At 35.1% G+C, this 17,855-nt stretch overlaps 1 protein-coding gene and 1 long non-coding RNA gene across 2 annotated transcripts in view; one reads left to right on the top strand and one right to left on the bottom strand.

Moving 5' to 3' along the window:
- Positions 1-365: 365 nt before the first annotated feature.
- Positions 366-17,855, top strand: part of LOC127833943 (apoptosis inhibitor 5-like) — a 29,188-nt gene continuing 11,698 nt past the window's right edge. The window contains 4 exon segments of the mRNA XM_052359471.1: positions 366-527; positions 12,590-12,751; positions 13,045-13,210; positions 16,629-16,780. Of these exon segments, the coding sequence (XP_052215431.1) occupies positions 459-527; positions 12,590-12,751; positions 13,045-13,210; positions 16,629-16,780 (549 nt within the window). The 5' untranslated portion in view covers positions 366-458.
- Positions 2,332-7,648, bottom strand: LOC127834012 (uncharacterized). Its single transcript, XR_008027760.1, has 2 exons — positions 7,452-7,648; positions 2,332-3,508 (listed from the first exon to the last, which is right to left on the bottom strand). It is a non-coding gene; the product is annotated as an uncharacterized LOC127834012 (long non-coding RNA).

The following is a 17,855-nucleotide window of genomic DNA, read 5'->3' as shown; positions in this document are numbered from 1 at the left end:
CAACAGATAAAATAAAGTTGAAATATTATAATTTCGGGGACATAATATTCGAAGTGTTAATATTTAATTCTGCCGCATTAGCCGTAGCAAAAATTTCTTTCTTTAGGGTCATCAGGGACCTTTACAAACAAAAGGACGTTGGGGTCATCTACAAATCAAGGTCATTCAGAGCGGACTATTGGAGAGAAATGTACCCAGCAGTTAAAATCAAGTAGGAGTCATTATACATAAGTGAAGACGATTGGACAAGTGCACTCCTAAATGCATCCCGCTGTGACATGTTTCATACAGATCTACTCTCAACAATATATTCCAAAAATGTATATAGTAGGTGTTTGCCTTTATTATTGAGCATCGTACTTTTCCGAAGCGCAACTTCCTGTGCGCAGCTTGTCGGCTTCTGTGTGAGGAATGAATCTTTAAGCAAATTTAACTCAAAGAAGTGATAATAGACAAGAATGGTGACAGTCGAAGAACTTTATCAAAAATTTGGGGTCTTGGCAGACGCAAAAGATAAAGCCGGAGAGGTATGCGTCCATATTATCATGAAATTGACGCGCTACTTTCGGATCATGCTTTTTGAAATGTGGGTGGGGAATGTAAACAAAATAAATGATAACTCATTTCTTATTATTTTGCATAAAACTTGCAAGACATTTTTTCGTGGCTTTTATTATTTTTCTGTAATTATGTATACGTTAATTAGAAACACGGCGTCATGCCTTATATTGCTATACCAAGCCTAAAAATGGTGATGCATTCAAATGTGCCACTTTTTTAAAAGGCAATGGCTAGTCGCACAGCCCTGTACAGCTAGACAAAGACCTATCAATATACAAAGATAAGCGTTATCGGGTTATCGCGGATTTTCTCCCGGAGGGAACGAGATTTAGTCACGTGGCCAAAGGCTAGGTACAACGAATAGTTCGTCTGTAACGAGATCGTCAGTAACGTGTCGATTGATTCGCAAAATATGAACGGTTATCAAATCAAATGAACGTAACTTGCTGGTGTCTTTGGTGGTACAGAATACTGCTTTAAATAATTAAATGACCGATGCAATAAAAATAATCTGTATGGTAATAAAATTATTTAATTAATTTTAATGTCACTAATTCATCGGTTCAAAGAATCATCAAAAATTATTTATTCAAAAGTTTTAAGTCAAATAAGCGTCCAATTTTGCAGTCATGCATGCGGGAAATATTGTATGTACGCTAAAAAGAAAAATCTTATAACACATTAGTAATTGTTGTAGTTATTAGTAGCACAGATCTATCCTTAAACAATGTTTATTGGTGGATATTTCCGTAGAGATTCATTGATCTATTAATAAACATGTTTATTTAAGATCCGAGATTAAACAAAGAAGACGCCTAGAATATTGTAATAAAACGAAACGAGTAGTTAAAAATTCTTGTTATTTAAATCACTTTTCAGACATATTGAAGGAGCATTCACGGTAGTTTAGATTAAAACCGGCGCCAGTTGAACGTCTACTGAAGGAGAATCTCGGGAAGTTAGCAGGCCAGTGTAGCTTCAACAGGTGTCAGATTAGTACACTTGCATATTAGGTTGACAGATTTCGCACCTTTTTTAACATGATTGCCCAAAATAAGGCCCCGTGACCCCGGGACAGACCCCCGGGTTAACCTACACAACATTCCTACAAACGTATTAGTTTTAACATAAGAATATCATATCATTTTTCATGTACACCATATTCACATGGCAAAATATAACAAAACCGATTTTTTTTCATGGGATGATGATTTAGACCTCGATGAAATTTTAGGAGAATATACAGCAGACGAAGATGCTATTGATAATTCAAATGGGAAGCAAATTGCAATTTATATTTGTCCAGAGTGAAAAATGGAGTATAAAAGTATTTCCGGGTTCCGGGGTCACGTCTTGAAAAAGCATGACACAAATCTCAAAGGTACGCTATAACGGGTTTCCATGTATCTCTTTAAAATTCAGAAGTCGAAACAGCGGTTATTAAAATAGTTCTTGTTTTAGGAAATAGACCATTAAAGTAAGGAAAACAGGAAAAATTAAATACCTAACAATATACTGATACGTCTTTGGAAAAACGGACAAATTACGTAAATAAGTTAAGCCCCGTTTTCCTATGCTTCTTTCGCATTTTGTAGCCTTACGCACACATTTAAATTCTCTGTAGAAATTCAAATTATTATATACGTTAAAAGCAATAAAAGGTGTCCATGCTGAATTGCATTGAGCAAAAGTATACCGTAGTACCTAAGCAGAACGTATCCCCCATCGAGGGTAAACGTTGCATAGAATTAACAAACGAAAAAACGCATGTAAATTATTTGATAGTTTAATAGCATATTTAACAACATACAACATTACACAACAGTTAATAATAAATTAACGAAATACCTTTTTATTGAAGAAATGTTGTTTCATTTCACGAGTCGCGTTTCGAGAAAACTGGACATAATGCTTGTGCGTAGTTTCATCCCAGATTAGCCTGTGCAGTCCACCAAGGCTAATCAAGGACGACCCTTTACGCCTAAATTGGTTTTTTACTAAGAAGATACTTTATTTAAACGAAAAATGTCATATAAGCGAAAAGTGTCGTCCCTGGTTAGCCTGTATGAACTGCACAGGCTAATCTGGAATGACAATTTACGCAAAAACATTATGTCCAATTTTCTCAGAACGAGATTCATAAAATGAAAGAACAACATTTCTGTAACATTTTTTGTGTTAAACAGGTGACCAACGTGGATACTTTGCAAGATCTGTACAGATTAAAACAAAATAAATACGGTCAAGTCTAATACATATAGTTTATTCATATTAATTACTTCTTGCAGCTGCAGACTACAGAAAGAGTTCACAGCAAGTCTCCTACAAAGTTCCATTATCACAGAAACCCTGTTAAATAACAATGGCAGATCTGTCCAAATGACATGACTACGAGGCACTGGTTTTCTATGCACGAACAAATTGCATTTGAAGTCAGAGTGCACCTCTATGGACAGTTTTGCGGAGGCAGCATCACCGTGCGAGTACATCTGCATCAATGTCAATTTGCTTCTGTCTTTACGAACCATGAAATCCTGACTGATATTTTCCTGAACTTCAGTCTGTAGTTTTAAAAAGTCAACACAATCAACCTCCACCTCCTCAATGTCACATTCCTGATGATTTAGTGTCGTTCTCCCATTTGCATTCTGTTCAAAGTCTTCCAAAAATCCACAATTCAAAATGTCCGTCTCATCTTCCAGGTTCATTATGTCTGGACCATTATCAATGAATCCTGTATTCAGCAACCCTGAATCATCATCTAAACGAACACAGTATTCCCCTCATCACAGGTTTGGACATAAACATTACTACATGTTGGACTGTTGCCAGAACATGAATCATTTGACAATCCCGATAGAGCAGGGTTTTTTTCTTCGATAGAGCAGGTATTTTCCATAGGTACTTCTGTGTACAAAAGCCCTTACTGCGTTTCTTCCGCGGCATCCTGCAAAAAATAAATGTTCATATAAATGTACATATTATATGTGCAGATATGGTTTCATCAACATAAAGTATGCGTGAGAGAAATTGAAGTATGAACATGTAATAATAATCGTCCACATACTAATCGTAATAATAACATTAGTATCCTCTTAAACAAAAATGAGAACAGAACTTATTCATTTATTCACAATAAACAGTTTTGTTTTTCATGTTTAGCAGAAGCATAAGAAGAACTATTTATAAATAGTAGAAGAAGTAGTAGTTGTAGCAGCAAAGCAGCAGTAGCAGAAGAAACATATTTGCAGTAATAATTGTAGAAGAAATTCTGACGATTCATGATTTTTAGCAAAGGTTACTTATTAAATACTTAATGGTTAGGCCTGCGCTTTTAAATTATTGATGAATAAGCAATTGAAGCAACTTACTATTGACCAAGGTTAAAACAATATAACACAGATTTCAATAAACCATAACGGTGTTTCGCAAAGACCTATCGCTCCGATTCGCTCGTACCATATAACAAAGCGTTGCTTTTGATAAAGAGTAAATTGTATCATAAAATGCAATCTACGAGGATCAACCACTACATATAATTTAAAATCAACATTGTTATAAAGTGTAAACATTTTAAAGGCCGATCTTTTATCCTGGTCCGAAACTTATGTTTTATAGTTCATTTACATGTAATATCTGTTTGATCGGAAATTATCGGAAATTATACCCACTGGATGAACCGTCTGCTGAATCGACATTTAAAATTACGCATGCATTGTTATTCACTTAGCACCATAAAACTTTAGTATTGGTATTGTTAACAATACTTTTAAAGAGACATTTTATTTTCTTATTTGACTAAATTCGTTTTAATCGCTGATTGCCAATGTAAAAAAACCTTCAATAGGCGTATTTGATTGGAAAGGTTTTATTACAACCTTTGTGAAGATCAGAGTTCACTGAACCAGCGAGACCATCTTTCTTATTGTGTCCTGTTAAATCCACTTTTTACCTCCATATCGAATGTTGTTACATGCATATGCTGACGTTTGTTTTATTTATCTGATTATGCATTAGACGCGATGTGTTTTTTTCCGGTTCAATGATCAAAGCCAAATGATTTTTTTTTAATTTAGTTATTTGTTTACTTTAAAAAGAGTGTAAAAGTGCACATTTATTCAAAATATACTCGCAAAATTCTCAAGACGATTTTATTGAAATAAGTCCTTCAGTCCTTAATAAGCAAAACATATTGAAGTAAAACAAACATTTTACAAGCTCAAAACAATCTTATTATGACAATATCAGAGAAACCTCTGGGAAAAATGAGATTAATGCGTGTGCGTTAAGTGTGGTCCTTTATAATCGAAATATTACTTTAAAGCGAAAATGGTCACCCCTAATTGGCCTGTCGGACTGACCATTCTTATCTGGGATGACACTACACGCATGCATGTCCGAAACATTTAAGTATATGTAATACAAGAAGAGATATCCAAGTGTTCACTAAATTAAGTGCCATGAGTTTAGTCTACCAATGTAGCAATATGAAAATGAAACAAAAAAAGGCTACAATTAACCAAATCTATCCACAAATAGCAAAGTTATTCAAAAAGGCGTCCAAGCTATTTTTGAAGTCTTCCCTTCTCAATGTGTAAATGTATGAAACATGTAAGTGTATGTCTTACACAAAGAGATATTCAAGTGTGTACTAAATATAGTGCTACGAGTTTAGTCTTCCACTGTAGCAATATGAAAATGAAACAAAATAAGTCTACAATTAACCAAATCTATCCACAAATAGCAAAGCTATACAAAAAGGTGTCCAAGCTAATTTTGAAGTCTTCCCTTCTCAATGTGTACATGTCCGAAACATTTAAGTATATGTCTTTCAAGAAGAGATATTCAAGTGTGTACTAAATATAGTGCTAAGAGTTTAGTCTACAGGGCTTTTTTTCCTGACTTTGTGAAGCGGCCCTGGCCCCCTTACTTTGTGAAAAAATGAGTCGCAAACTTTTCAAAATTGTGAAAAAATGAGTTGCAATCTTTTCAAAATTGTGACAAATTGAGTCGCAAACTTTTCAAAATTGTGAAAAATTGAGTCGCGAACTTCTTAAAATTGTGAAAAACCGAGTCGTGAAATTATTAAAATTGTGAAAAACGGCCCATTTTGTAAAAATTCACGGCCATGTTAGGTTTGTGAATTGTCCTTTTCAAAATTGTGAAATGTCCTTCCACGGCCACTCATAAAGAAGGAAAAAAAGCCCTGGTCTACCAATGTAGCAATATGAAAATGAAACAAAATAAGTCCAAAATAAAACAAATCTATCCACAAATAGCAGAGTAATACAAAAAGGCGTCCATGCTATTTTTGAAATCTTCCCTTCTTAATGTTTCAATGTCCGAAACATATAAGTATATGTCTTACAAGAAGAGATATTCAAGTCTGTACTAAATATAGTGCTATGAGTTTAGTCTACCAATGTAGCAATATGAAAATGAAACAAAATAAGTCTACAATTAACCAAATCTATCCACAAATAGCAAAGCTATACAAAAAGGCGTCCAAGCTAATTTTGAAGTCTTCCCTTCTCAATGTGTACATGTCCGAAACCTTTAAGTATATGTCTTTCAAGAAGAAATATTCAAGTGTGTACTAAATATAGTGCTAAGAGTTCAGTCTACCAATGTAGCAATATGAAAATGAAACAAAATAAGTCCAAAATGAAACAAATCTATCCACAAATAGCAGAGTTATACAAAAAGGCGTCCATGATTTTTTTGAAATCTTCCTTTCTCAATGTTTCAATGTCCGAAACATTTAAGTATATGTCTTTCAAGAAGAGATATTCAAGTGTGTACTTAATATAGTGCTATGAGTTTAGTCTACCAATGTAGCAATATGAAAATGAAACAAAATAAGTCTACAATTAACCAAATCTATCCACAAATAGCAAAGCTATACAAAAAGGCGTCCAAGCTAATTTTGAAGTCTTCCCTTCTCAATGTGTACATGTCCGAAACATTTAAGTATATGTCTTTCAAGAAGAGATATTCAAGTGTGTACTAAATATAGTGCTAAGAGTTCAGTCTACCAATGTAGCAATATGAAAATGAAACAAAATAAGTCCAAAATGAAACAAATCTATCCACAAATAGCAAAGTTATACAAAAAGGCGTCCAAGCTATTTTTGAACCTTCCCGTCTCAATGTTTCAATGTCCGAAACATTTAAGTATATGTCTTACAAGAAGAGATATTCAAGTGTGTACTAAATATAGTGCTATGAGTTTAGTCTACCAATGTAGCAATATGAACATGAAACGAAATAAGTCCAAAATGAACCAAATCTATCCATAAACAGCAAAGTTATACAAAAAGGCGGCAAATATATTTCTGAGGTATTTGCATGCAAAACTGCAACTACAAAAAAACTTTCAGAACATTAACTTAAATTTCAAGTATATGTTTTACAACAAAAAATAAATCATTCTCAATATAAATAAATCTATGCTTGAAATTACTGTCTGTTATCCAAAAAATAACTGAATATTGCAATTTGTTTAATTTCTATTTACACTCAACAGATATGTACTGTGTGTGTGTGTGTGTGTTTATATTAAATACTCTTTCACAAAAAGTTGAAAAACGAACATTATATAAATTTATAACAAAGGCTTTTTATGGCGAAGACATTAAGTTAAATACATTCAAGACATTATTTAGTTTTCAGTTGTTTTAAGCTTACTCGTAAATGACTATGGAAACTAGTCGAAAGAAGCTGATTTGCGAAACATCCCCCACCCGCTTGCCACTACGTTGTATTTCAATATAGCGATATAATAACCAAATTATCTGCACAGTTACATCGTAATTAGATTAATTATTGACGTTTACACTTATTGATACAATACAGCGATGGGTGGTTAATTGATATTCGATAATACTAACCTTAAAGTCAATAAAGACAGGTGTGAAAACGATAACGATGATGGCAATTGTTTACACGACTCGGCTTCTAAATGGCGTCGTCTGCTCGATTGATGTCACGTGATCTAGATCTCGATTCCGCCGCTCGAATTTCCGATAATTTCTATTGGTCTGATGGATGTTACCAATCTTTGTATATTGATAGGTCTTTGAGCTAGACAACAGGCTAGCCATACAGCCCCCTAGACAATAGGCTAGCCGTACAGCTTTGTATGTATAGCCTATTCTATGGAGATTGTCTTGTCGTACGGCTGTTATAACACATTAATATATTGATTAATTATTGATCTACGTGCAGATTCCGAAATTTCTAGCCTTTAGACTAGCTTGTGTAGTCGTCATCACAGAATTTGCAGTTTGGTATATGTTTCGTCGTGGTTGGAAATCCGATTTGTGCATAGTATATAAAGGGTGTAAACAAGGGAGATATGAAAATGTAAATTTATTTAGCCAAACTACAATTACAGCAATCAATAGAAATCACAGTTATGGAGTATATAAATATGCATTTAATGAAAAATTTATATCACTTGACACAAATTATTTAAACAAAAAAATAAACACCTCAATAACATGTTTCATTATAATAATAATAGAATGCATTAATACTCATGAAAATATGTTGATTTGATACTTTTTAAACTTCAAACAGGTAACTATTCGAGGGGAACAACTTTCCTAAATAAATCTGCATAACTAATGTCTACATTTTCTTAATGCGGTCGGACTTCACAATGACTATGGCCAGACTCAGCAAAAAATTTCTTTTAGCCAGTAAATAATGTGCTTAAGTTAACAGAATAAAGGAATATCAATAGTGCGGATCCTATGCTATTTACCTCTGATTTCGCTTGCCTTTGCCTTCCGATTTGAAGTTCTTCCCTCCATGAATACAACTATATGTAATTTCCGACACTTTAAGATTTTCATTGAAAGTTTTCTTAGGGCATCTTCTTTTAGCAGCCTCAATTTTCCTTGTACTACGTTTGTAAAACTGTACACCATTTGAACGCTGGTACAGTTTAATTTTGCCTATTAATGCACCATAAGTGGAGAACAGTTACAGACACGGCCATTTTCAGTGAACAGATATATGGCTTGTATGAAACCATCTATTTATCAATTGTCTTAAAGATAATTAATATATTTGTGTAACTCAGTTTCTGAGAACTACCTTTGACGGCTGCCGTCATAGAATTTCATAATTACATCAACTAATTAAAGAATCATATTAGAAACCGAATTAAATTATTTGTGTTACTCAATTTCTAGGACCTAACTTTGACGGCTGACGTCATTGATTTTCATAATATCGATGCCTCAACTCATTAAAACAGTTTTTCACACCTTATTTTAGAGCGTTGACTAATAAAAGAATCAAATAAGCAACCGTATTACATGAAAGGAAGCCGTAACAGATAAAGAATTTTTAAACTTTTATGAGCTTAAACAAACTTATTAATAGTTAACAGCACTAAATGACAGTTCTATACTTTATAAGCAGTACGGCTAGACAATCTCCATAGGAAAGGCTATACGTACAGAGACACACCGCCAGCCTATTGTCTAGCCGTATGGGTCAGTACGGCTAGCCTCTTGTCTAGCCGTACGGGGCCGTACGACTAGCCACTGCCTTTTTAAAAAGTATTATCATAAAATATTCTTTAATGTGATAGTTTTTCACAAGTGACACAAAAAAATGCAATGTCTATTTCAAGTTCACAACACACATTTTGCAATTTTAGTTTTTTTTCGCAAGTTTCCCAATGATGCGGTACAGGTTGTTATCCTTATTGGGAAACAATTAGCTGCTTTTATTACAATTCATGAAGTATGTCAACATAATTTATCATAATTGTCCCCTACCGGTTTTACCGGAGGGGACCTATGGTTTGCGCTCTGTGCATCTGTGAGTCTGTCACACTTTTCTGGATCCTGCGATAACTTAAAAAGTTCTTAATATTTTTTCATGAAACTTGGAATATGGATAGATGGCAATATGGGCATTATGCACGCCATTTCATTTCGTTCCGACGCAAAAAATTCTGGTTGCTATGGCAACAAATAGACTAGTCATACTGCTGAAAATTGTGGTTTTCTGGATCCTGCGATAACTTTTAAAGTTCTTAGTATTTTTTCATGCAACTTGAAACATGTATAGATGGCAATATGGACGTTATGCACATCATTTCGTTGCGACGTAAAAAATTCTGGTTGCTATGGCAACAAATAGACTTGGAATACGGCTGAAAATGGTGGTTTTCTGGATCCTGCAATAACTTTTAAAGTTCTTAATATTTTTTCATGAAACTTGAAACATTGATTGATGGCAATATGGACATAATGCACGTCATTTCATTTTGTTCCTAAATAAAAAAAATTGGTTGCTATGGCAACAAATATATATATATATAAAATCTGGAATTTCTGACAATGGTGGAGCCGGTAGGGGACTTATATTGCTTGACAATAGTCTTGTTGAAATTTAGTAAGGACAACCTTTTTACAGCCGGAAAGGTAACTGCCCAGTCTGATCAGGAGCTGCCCTGTCCACTATTAAATGAGGCCATGCTATGGAACTTCACATGAAGACAGTATGTTGTGATTGAACTGTCCATCTGTCTGTCCGTCTGTCTGTCCGTCACTCTTTTGCGTTTAGGTTTTCGAAAAATGCTCATAACTTCTTTATCACTTCAGATGTACATGTAACCATCCTATTTGGTATGCATGTGTATATGGACAAGGCCTTTCCATACGCACAAATATTTTGACCCCTTTGACCTTGAACTTAGGGTCCATGTTTAGGTTTAGAAATCTGCGTGTAGGTTTCAAAAAAGCGTTCTTTGGGGCATATGTCTTCCGATGGAAACTGCTTTTGCTTTTGATTATTTCTTTAATCTTGAATTTTTGCAGTATTATAGCCCCGCTATCAAGGTTTACTTTGGCACATAAGTTTAAGCCACTTTAATTAAGTTGTATGCGATTTTTGTCCATAATAATGATAATAAATTACACAAGCACATTTTAGGAGGCTAAGTTTACATTATTGTCACCATGAAATAACATAAACTTGTTGTTAAAGTTCAGCATCACTTTAGTTATTTAAGAAGAGATAAAATTTACAACATCTTATTTTAACAGCAGGGCCCTTGCTACACTTTTGGGGATTGGGGCCTGGGCCCTTAAAGGGGGCAATTTTGCGTCGTTTTTGGTGAAAAGGGGAATTTTAGAAGACCTTTTCACCAACCATTCAACACTTAAAATTGCTATATTTTAATGTAATTTACATAAATATACATTTAATCAAAGGTTAATAGCACGATACTAGCTGGCAACATACATAGGTATAAAATAAAAAATAAAAACTTTTTTTGAGGGGGGGAATTTTTAGCTGAAATAGGGGAAAAAAGTATACTATGATGTGGGCCCTGTAACACATTAATTACTGTCAAAATTGTTGACAGTTTAACTTTTGTAGAGTTGCAAACATACGACAAAATCAAAACATCCCTACTTGCAGTAATGTAGCAATTGATATTGCCTATAATTATAGTGCAGATTAGCAAAGTCTGCAATTATTTGCCACTTAATCAAATGTTGCCATGATCGCACATTTGTTGCATTTGGCTTCTAATGCCAATCAACAGTAAACCTCTGCACCATACATTAACAAGTGGAATCAGGGCTTGACACTAACTTTTTTACCTACTGACCCAAAGAACCACCAGCTTTCAGAAATTAGTGGTCCTCCAAGATTTCAAGTGGTCCGACAATGTCTATGTTATTTTACCTAAATTTCAATTTACTTTCCGGACTATCCAGAATGCATTGTGCATTTAGAAAAAGAAAACTACACTGTATTAATTTAATATTCATTGTACACATGGTACAATAACATAACTCTAGCACAAAGGCTTACTACTATTTCATTCATACTATTGCTGTACTTTAAGCTTCGCTTCATTAGCTTCCAATTTTTCAGGGGTAGGTTCAACCACCTCCGAAATGAAATTCCACATTGCGAAAAGTTGAAATTTAAAAAATATACACGTTTACTCTCCGGCAATATCAAAACATAATTCGGCGCCCTCCAATAAAAATTTGCACGGTAAACAAAGTATATTCTGATGGTACTGAGATCGATAAAATGCTGATTATTGATGCTATTTCAAAATAGTTAATACCATTTTGTGTTTTTTTTTATCCGAACGCTTAGAATTTTATGTAAATTAGTGTATTAATCACGGCGAAGTCCGGAGAATTTGCGGAACGCAAATCAATTTTTTGATCCGACAGCAGGTTTTTGTCATCCGGGCATCTTGAAAAATTGGAATTTCCAATATGTTGCTATTTTTATCCTGGTCTCGAGTCGGCCTATAAAATAATGATAAAATTATCGGTTATTATGAACATATAGAGTTGTTTTATTGATGAAAAAGGCTTAGAATAAACCTGAATAACTTATGTGTGCATTAATAGTGAATGTAAATAATACTAAAGTATATATTTAACTGACAAAATATGTTGTATTTGTTAATATGTACAATTATGATGTCATTGAGATGTATGTTGAAAAAAGTATAAAAAAAAATGCTGTTCACCAGTATTTCAAAATAAGCTGGCCAGGATTTTTAACTGGTCCGACGGATGAACCAAATTTTTAGTTTCACTGGTCCTCTATATTTTACTGACCCCGGGTCAACGGGCCACCATTGTGTCGAGCCCTGGAGGAATTCTATATTTATTTACAAAATAGCAAATAAAGGAGATGTATTTTATTTCCCCTGAAGTGAGTCATAAGGTACATATGGTATAACAATGTTGAAAGTAATAAATAGTATGCTTCATTCTTACATTTCCATTTAGTGCAGTTATTTGACTTTTTTAAAATATCGAACTTTGCTGAACAATTTATTGATGAAATAACCAAAAGAGAAAAGTAATGTCGTGCAGTGATGTTGACTTATGATGATAACATAACCTGATAGCATCTTTTGTCTTAAAACTGTTGTTGTAAATGATAGAAAATCAGCTCCAGAAATAAATTATGATTATTAAGGTAAAATTATGTACTCATTTTCGCATTATGAACATTTCAGCATGAAGCAGAGTTTTTGTACATAATCAGCGCAGTTAAAGGAGGGCCTGGAGAAAAGAGATTGGCATCCCAGTTTGTGACCCGATTTTTCAAATACTTTCCTAAACTTGCCTACCAAGCCATCAACGCACTGTTTGATCTCTGCGAAGATGATGACATAAATGTAAGAATGGGGTCTTTATATTAACAGATATCTAATTATTGGTTTATATTGACTATACAGCTAGCTAACTTTCTAGGTTACTTTAGAAAAAATGCTCTCATACTAACTTATAATCATGAAACTTGCTGAAATTGTGCTTTAATGATATCTAAACTTATCAGATCACTTAAGTTAACGTTGGTCTCAGATGCCTGCCTGAAGGCCTTTTGTCCTCTTGTTAACGCCAGTGTTTATTTTTCTTCCATTTTGTCAGTTGTTTAAGAAGTTTTCACATGTCTTTGTACACTTTTTAGATTCGTAAGCAAGCCATAAAGGACCTGCCCAGTCTCTGTAAGGTGGACAAGGATCATGTCCCCAAGATTGCTGAGGCCCTCACTCAGTTACTGCAGTGCGAGGACCAAAATGAGCTATCACTGATCCATTCCTCTCTCAGCCAGCTGCTCACAATCAATGCTAAAGGTATGTCAAAACTGAGTGATGGTTGATTCCCATAGCAATTATCAATGTAATGAAGCAGGCTTGTTCTGATTTTAGGTTTTCACTTTTATTATGCCCCCCTTCGCAGAAGAGGGGGTATATTGCTTTGCACATGTCGGTCGGTCTGTCGGTCGGTCCGTCCACCAGGTGGTTTCCGGATGATAACTCAAGAACGCTTAGGCCTAGGATCATGAAACTTCATAGGTACATTGATCATGACTCGCAGATGACCCCCTATTGATTTTCAGGTCACTAGGTCAAAGGACAAGGTCACGGTGACCCGAAATAGTAAAATGGTTTACGGATGATAATTCAAGAACGCTTATGCCTAGGATCATGAAACTTGATAGGTAGATTGATCATGACTCGCAGATGACCCCTATTGATTTTCAGGTCACTAGGTCAAAGGTCAAGGTCACGGTGACCCGAAATAGCAAAATGGTTTCCGGATGATAACTCAAGAACGCTTATGCCTAGGATCATAAAACTTGATACGTAGATTGACCATGACTCGCAGATGACCCCTATTGATTTTGAGGTCACTATGTCAAAGGTCAAGGTCACGGTGACCCGAAATATTAAAATGGTTTCTGGATGATAACTCAAGAACGCTTATGCCTAGGATCATGAAACTTGATAGGTAGATTGATCATGACTCGCAGATGACCCCTATTGATTTTCAGGTAACAAGGTCAAGGTCACGGTGACCCGAAATAGTAAAATGGTTTCCGGATGATAACTCAAGAACGCTTATGCCTAGGATCATGAAACTTGATAGGTAGTTTGATCATGACTGGCAGATGACCCCTATTGATTTTCAGGTCACTAGGTCAAAGGTCAAGGTCACGGTGACCTGAAAAGTAAAATGGTTTTCGGATGATAACTCGCGAACGCTTATGCCTAGGATCATGAAACTTCATAGGTACATTGATCATGACTGGCAGATGACCCCTATTGATTTTCAGGTCACTAGGTCAAATGTCAAGGTCACAGTGACAAAAAACATATTTACAAAATGGCTGTCACTACAACTGAGAGCCCATATAGGGGGCATGCATGTTTTACAAACAGCCCTTGTAAATATTGTGTTAATGTTTAATTTTGTTGATTAATATAAATATAAGCAGGACAGGGGAGGTAATTGTTACAGCATTTGCCCCCCTTGTAATATATTTAAATTTTACCAAATGTAAGGCCAAGTCAAGGTCACCGTGACTGGAAAAAGTAAAATGGTTTTTGAATGATAACTCAAGAATGCATACACGGCCAACAGGGCACACTCTGAACAATATTACTGAAGCAACTGGTCTGTAATCCTAAATCTATAATTATCAGTCCAATGAAACATCATCCTTTTAGTTAAATACAGTGGATCAGTAAAATATTATCAGAATATGAGATTTTTTATTTTGTATATTAAATATTGTGTTAATGTTTAATTTTGTTGATTAATATAAATATAAGCAGGACAGGGGAGGTAATTGTTACAGCATTTGCCTCCTTTGTAATATATTTAAATTTTACCAAATGTAAGGCTAACTGCATTTTTGTAATGCATACTTCTACTACTACTACTACTACTACTTCTGCTGCTTCTACTACTACTACTTCTGCTGCTTCTACTACTACTACAACTACTACTACTACAACTACTACTACTACTACTACTACTACTACTACTACTATTACTACTACTACTACTACTACTACTACTACTACTACTACTACTACTACTACTACTTCTACTACTACTCACCACCACCACCACCAGCACCACCACCACCACCGTTCACAGTGACAAAAAACGTATTCACACAATGGCTGCTACTACAACGTATGGCCCATATAGGGGGGCATGCATGTTTTACAAACAGCCCTTGTTTAAAGATCGCTAACCCTTTTCGTGATTCCTAGTTTTTAGAAATATAACAAACTGTTTTTATTTGCATTGTATATGGGTATTGTTTTGAAGTTCTGTATGTTGACAGCTAACATGCAGAAATTGCTGGGAAGGTCAAGATCACTAATGGCTAGAATAGAGAAAATGCATAAAAGATCCCTAAATAACTTGAGTTTAGTTGAAGGTTTTGTGCTGCATAAATATGAGTAGCAGATTTATCTTGATATTGAATCAAATAATTAACTAAATCATTGAAAGCCTGTTTTCATGGCAATGCCAATTTCAGCCATGTTTCTTGTTGAGTTAATTAAATCTGAAATGCCATACATATAGGATCTGGCACGAGTTGTCATATCATACCATATTTTATTAAACGAGTTCAGGAATTTTGTTAGTAAGCGAGCCTTTGGCGAGCTTACTAACGAATTTCCTGGACGAGTTTAATAAAATATGGTATGATATGACAACGAGTGTCAGATCTTTTTTATCACATGCTTTTAAATGAGCAAATTAAATAAATATTACGCGAACATAATGATAAATCCCGAATGTTGTTTACATTTCGTGACGTCATTTGACGTTGCAACGTCATTGTTTCAGCAAAATAACAAAATGCGATTGGTCAATAAACGAAAACTAAGCCAATGAAAACGCTAAAAAATGTTGTATTACACATGTGTAATATAAAAAAATATGTACTGGCTGTATTACATGGGAAACAGGGTAAAGCATGGATACAAACTTTTTCAAGAATAAACCTGAAACATACAACAGATCATGTGGTGCATTATGTTTTTGATTTATTTTGTGGATAACATATTTTTGATGTTTGTGAGCGGAAATAAATCCATAAACAATAGCTTGGGAGGAGGTAAAATAATTTGGGACCGACATGGTATTAGTCGATTGCCATGAAGGTAGTGTGATGTTTAAGAGAATTGTTATGTCTTTTCTGAAACAAAGTATACCTATGCATTAAGAATTACAGTCACAGTTGTTTTGCCAGCCATTGCTAATTGAATCAGTGCATTATGTTTACTGATGATAGTCCACTGTTGCTTTTGAAGTTGGCGCATCAAAATTATTTGCTGCAGATTCATGAGCTCCATTAAAAAAAGGTAATTTACCCATTGCTTGCATCACAATTTATGATTCTCCATTAATTTATTAGAATATTTGTATGCCATTTGATCGAAAGATCGGGGACATATTGTTTTTGGCCTGTTTGTCTGTCTGTTATTCATTGTGTGTTTCCCAAAACTTTAACCTTGATTAAAGTTTTGCAATAACTTTTGCATTATTGAAGATAGCAACTTGATATTTGGCATGCATGTGTATCTCATGGAGCTGCACATTTTGAGTGGTGAAAGGTCAAGATCATCTTTCAAGGTCAAAGGTTCAATATATGGCTTCAAAGCGGTGCAATAGGGGGCATTGCGTTTCTGACAAACACATCTCTTGTTTTAACATGTTTCTCATCTCCTTGTTTGCTTGTTGCAGGTGTTCTTCATGGCTTGTTCACACAGATCAATGGAGAAGATGATGGTGTCAGAGAGAAGGCCATTAAATTCCTTTTTGTGAATCTTCGCAAACTGCCTGATGAAACACTGAACAAAGAGGCGCAGGATTACTTGGTGGACGAATGTAAAAAGGTACAGCATGAAACTGTTTAATCTGCTACACATTTGTATATGAGGTAACCATAGTTTTGCCCTCAAAACTCTATATGCAGTAATGATATACAGAATGCTCATTTTTCATTGGCTCAATCAGGTAAACAGAGCTTACTGTTCTCATGTCTATTAGGGGAAAGCGTATAGTTGCTGCCTTGCAGAATTCTGATTTTGATTGTATTGAATTTCAAAGGTAATTGTTATTTGTTCTCCACACTAATAATCAAAGTTAAACAAAACTATATGCAGCATTCCACTGAGGTGTGTATGCCCATCCTTTTCTTTTTGTTTTGATTCAGTGATTTTTCCATGGAGTTATTGCCCTTTTTTATGGTAATATTATTATGCCCCCCTTCGAAGAAGAGGGGGTATATTGCTTTGCTCATGTCGGCCGGTCGGTCCGTCGGTAGGTCGGTCGGTCCGTCCACCAGATGGTTGTCAGACGATAACTCAAGAACACTTTGGCCGAGGATCATGAAACTTCATGGGTAGATTGATCATGACTCGCAGATGACCCCTATTGAATTTGAGGTCACTAGGTCAAAGGTCAAGGTCATGGTGATTCGAAATAGTAAAATGGTTTCCGGATGATAACTCAAGAACGCATACGCCTAGGATCATAAAACTTCATGTGTAGATTGATCATGACTCGCAGATGATCCCTATTGATTTTCAGGTCACTAGGTCAAAGGTCAAGGTCACGGTGACCCGAAATAGTAAAATGGTTTCCGGATGATAACTCAAGAACGCATATGCCTAGGATCATGAAACTTTATGGGTAGATTGATCATGACTCGCAGATGACCCCTATTGATTTTCAGGTCACTAGGTCAAAGGTCAAGGTCACGGTGACCCGAATATAGTAAAATGGTTTCCGGATTTGGTCAGGGAAAAGTCAGTGAAAAGTCGGGGAATTTTATTTCATCAGGTTGGTGGCAACCCTGATAAACTACATAGCAACTTCATATTTGGCTTACTGGGGGGCATTGTGTTTCTCAAAGAAATCTTGTTTACTAATGGTTAAAAACAAGGCTGTAAGATGTTGGGGCAGTTT

The sequence above is a fragment of the Dreissena polymorpha genome, chromosome 1 (assembly GCF_020536995.1).
Source record: "Dreissena polymorpha isolate Duluth1 chromosome 1, UMN_Dpol_1.0, whole genome shotgun sequence".
Taxonomy (NCBI): Eukaryota; Metazoa; Mollusca; class Bivalvia; order Myida; family Dreissenidae; genus Dreissena; species Dreissena polymorpha.
The sequence above is the reverse complement of the archived record's forward strand: the minus strand, read 5'-3'. Positions and strand labels throughout refer to the sequence as shown.